A 2,527-nucleotide genomic window follows, 5' to 3' on the forward strand; every position below is an offset into this window, starting at 1 on the left:
AAATGCAGAAACCTATTTTTTTTTGTTCCTTCAGACCTTTTTCATAGAAAAAGGAGGGTGAAGGTTGGACTAGTCAGCCAGTGTAGATATCTGGGGATGGCCTCAACATCAGAGCTAGCAACTAGGGTAGTAGAATAAGAATGAGAGCAAGATAGAAGGAGGTACTGACTGTGTCTACGTCCTCTCATTTATCCATGATTCCTCTTCTCACATTTTTTTGTTACAAGTTTGTCAGAAGGTACTGCCTTGGGGAATAAATATGAGCTTATGGTTTTTGAGACAAATTCATTATCATTTGATGGAGGGAGGAGGAACCAACTAGACTGTTGAGATGATAAGTAATTAGGTCACTGATCAAAGAAGATTATATTCTTTTTTGCAGGAAAATTCCTGGACTTCAGTGACCAAATTTATAGGTTCCCATTGTTTGTATGGACACCTGCAGAGAAATTCATATGAGTTGGAAATTAGATTTGACATAGTAAACCAAATTCTATTCCATTTCACTCGAACCAACTAATAATTTTATATTTTTATGATTCTGTTCCTATCTGCTAACTTTATACCATGAAATAAACATATGTTAGTTACATTATAGACATACCAATAGATGCCTAAGGTATTGTTATCACAATAATTTAGTGGAAAGCTTAGAGAAATATTCCGTTTACAGGAATGCAACAAAAATTTGTACAAACTACATTTAGCTAAAGAGTTGGGCTTAAAGAGATACCTTAGGGAAACTTGAAGCTCTATTTTAACACCTATTTTACCAAGTCATATGAGCATGCATGCTAGATATGAGACTTCTTTGCTCTCCTGCTAAATATTAGAGTTTTTACATTCTGTGAGAGTGACTGTGATGATTGGAGATCAGGTTCCAATTCTATGGGTAGTAAAAAGGTGAAGAATGGCATTCTGAATCTGCTTGGTCTTGACACTGTATGTTATAGGATTCATTAGTGGAGGGAACAGAAAATAGGCATAGCTCATAATGAGGTGAACAATATGTGGAACCTGCTTTCCAAAACGATGAATCAGAGACAATCCAATCACTGTGACATAAAAAACCAGGACACAGCAGATATGGGAGACACAGGTATTGAGAGCCTTGGCCCTCTCCTCTCTGGAGGCAATGCTCAGGACAGTCTTGAGTATCAACACATAGGAGATGAAGATAATCAGAGAATCCAGCACAAATATAAAGACTACAAGCACAACTGGGTACAGTCGGTTGAAGGTGGTATCAGCACAGGCGAGTTTAATGACATCCTGGTGAAGGCAGAATGCATGTGAAAGAACATGGGAGTGACAATACAGAAAAAAATAGAGGGGTGTGATTGGGGGAACAACGGATACAAATCCCCTCATCAGAACTCCCAGCCCAATCTTCACTACTCGAGTATTAGTAAGTACAGAGGTATATCTAAGAGGGTTGCAGATGGCAATAAAACGGTCATAGGCCATGGCAAGCAGAATGCCAGACTCGACAAAGGAAAGTGAGTGTATAAAGTAGGCCTGGGAAAAGCAGGCTGCACTTCCAATCTCCCTGTGATCCAGCCAGAGGACTCCCAGCACCGTGGGCATTGTGGTCAGGGTCAGCCCCAGGTCTGTGGCAGCCAGCATGGCCAGAAAGAAGTACATGGGCTCATGAAGATTGTGATCTTCCTTAATGAGAAGAAGGAGGGTGCCATTGCCAAAAAGGATGGATATATACATGAACAAGAAAAATATGGAAATCCAGTGATGAGCTGCCTCCAAGCCTGGAAAACCAGTCAATAGGAAGGGATGGGAGCTGCCGTTGGATGACATCCTGGGTTTATATAGAAGAAATGTCTTTCTGTTTCTGTTATTACCACAGTGCACAGTTCTACCTTCAAGGTATCACTTCGACTATATCATTCTCAGAATTTTTTCCTAAAGATAATAATGACATCAATATAAGTGATTGTTTCTCAAAATACATTCTTAGGGTTACCCATACTATTTGTATTCTTAACTGCACATTCCAGGATCTATCTCCTACCTACCTAATCAAATTCTTGGAGTTTCAGATGTTTATATGCATCTAAGCATTCTCTTCAGAAAAAAAAATTATGTAAACTACAACTTCTAAACTGTTACCCTTAACTATGCAGATTTTAAAGAATTCATATTCTATGGGGCATTCAAGGGGATTTCAAGAAAGCTGTAATTGCCTTCACAGTAGTGATCCCTAATCCACATTTTCCTACATGTAAAGAGTTACCTGAATTATCAGCTAAAGTCTCAACAGCCTAAGAAAGAAAAGTGTGGGAAGAGAAACTCTGCCACTACCACTGTAGCTAAGGAGCAGACAGATTGAGAAAGAGACACTTGGCCTCCAGATTTCATGGACTAGTGATGGGGAACAGACATTCATGATTAGTGTGAATTACCCTCTTGTAGAATCCTTCAGTACTACTCACTACTTGTGACAATAGCTCAGTCTAATTATAAGTTAGATAATCATAGACTTTGGGGCTGGAATAAATGATTAGGCCAGCCA

The 2,527-nt window shown here is 39.3% G+C and overlaps 1 protein-coding gene across 1 annotated transcript; it reads right to left on the reverse strand.

Annotated features, from left to right (window-relative positions):
• Nucleotides 1-873: 873 nt before the first annotated feature.
• On the reverse strand, nt 874-1,812 carry LOC101153662 (olfactory receptor 51B5). The gene has a single exon (XM_004050543.4). It carries the CDS (start codon nt 1,810-1,812, stop codon nt 874-876), a length of 939 nt encoding a protein of 312 aa, XP_004050591.3.
• Nucleotides 1,813-2,527: the final 715 nt, after the last annotated feature.

This window comes from Gorilla gorilla, chromosome 9 (genome assembly GCF_029281585.2).
Source record: "Gorilla gorilla gorilla isolate KB3781 chromosome 9, NHGRI_mGorGor1-v2.1_pri, whole genome shotgun sequence".
NCBI classification, from domain to species: Eukaryota; Metazoa; Chordata; class Mammalia; order Primates; family Hominidae; genus Gorilla; species Gorilla gorilla.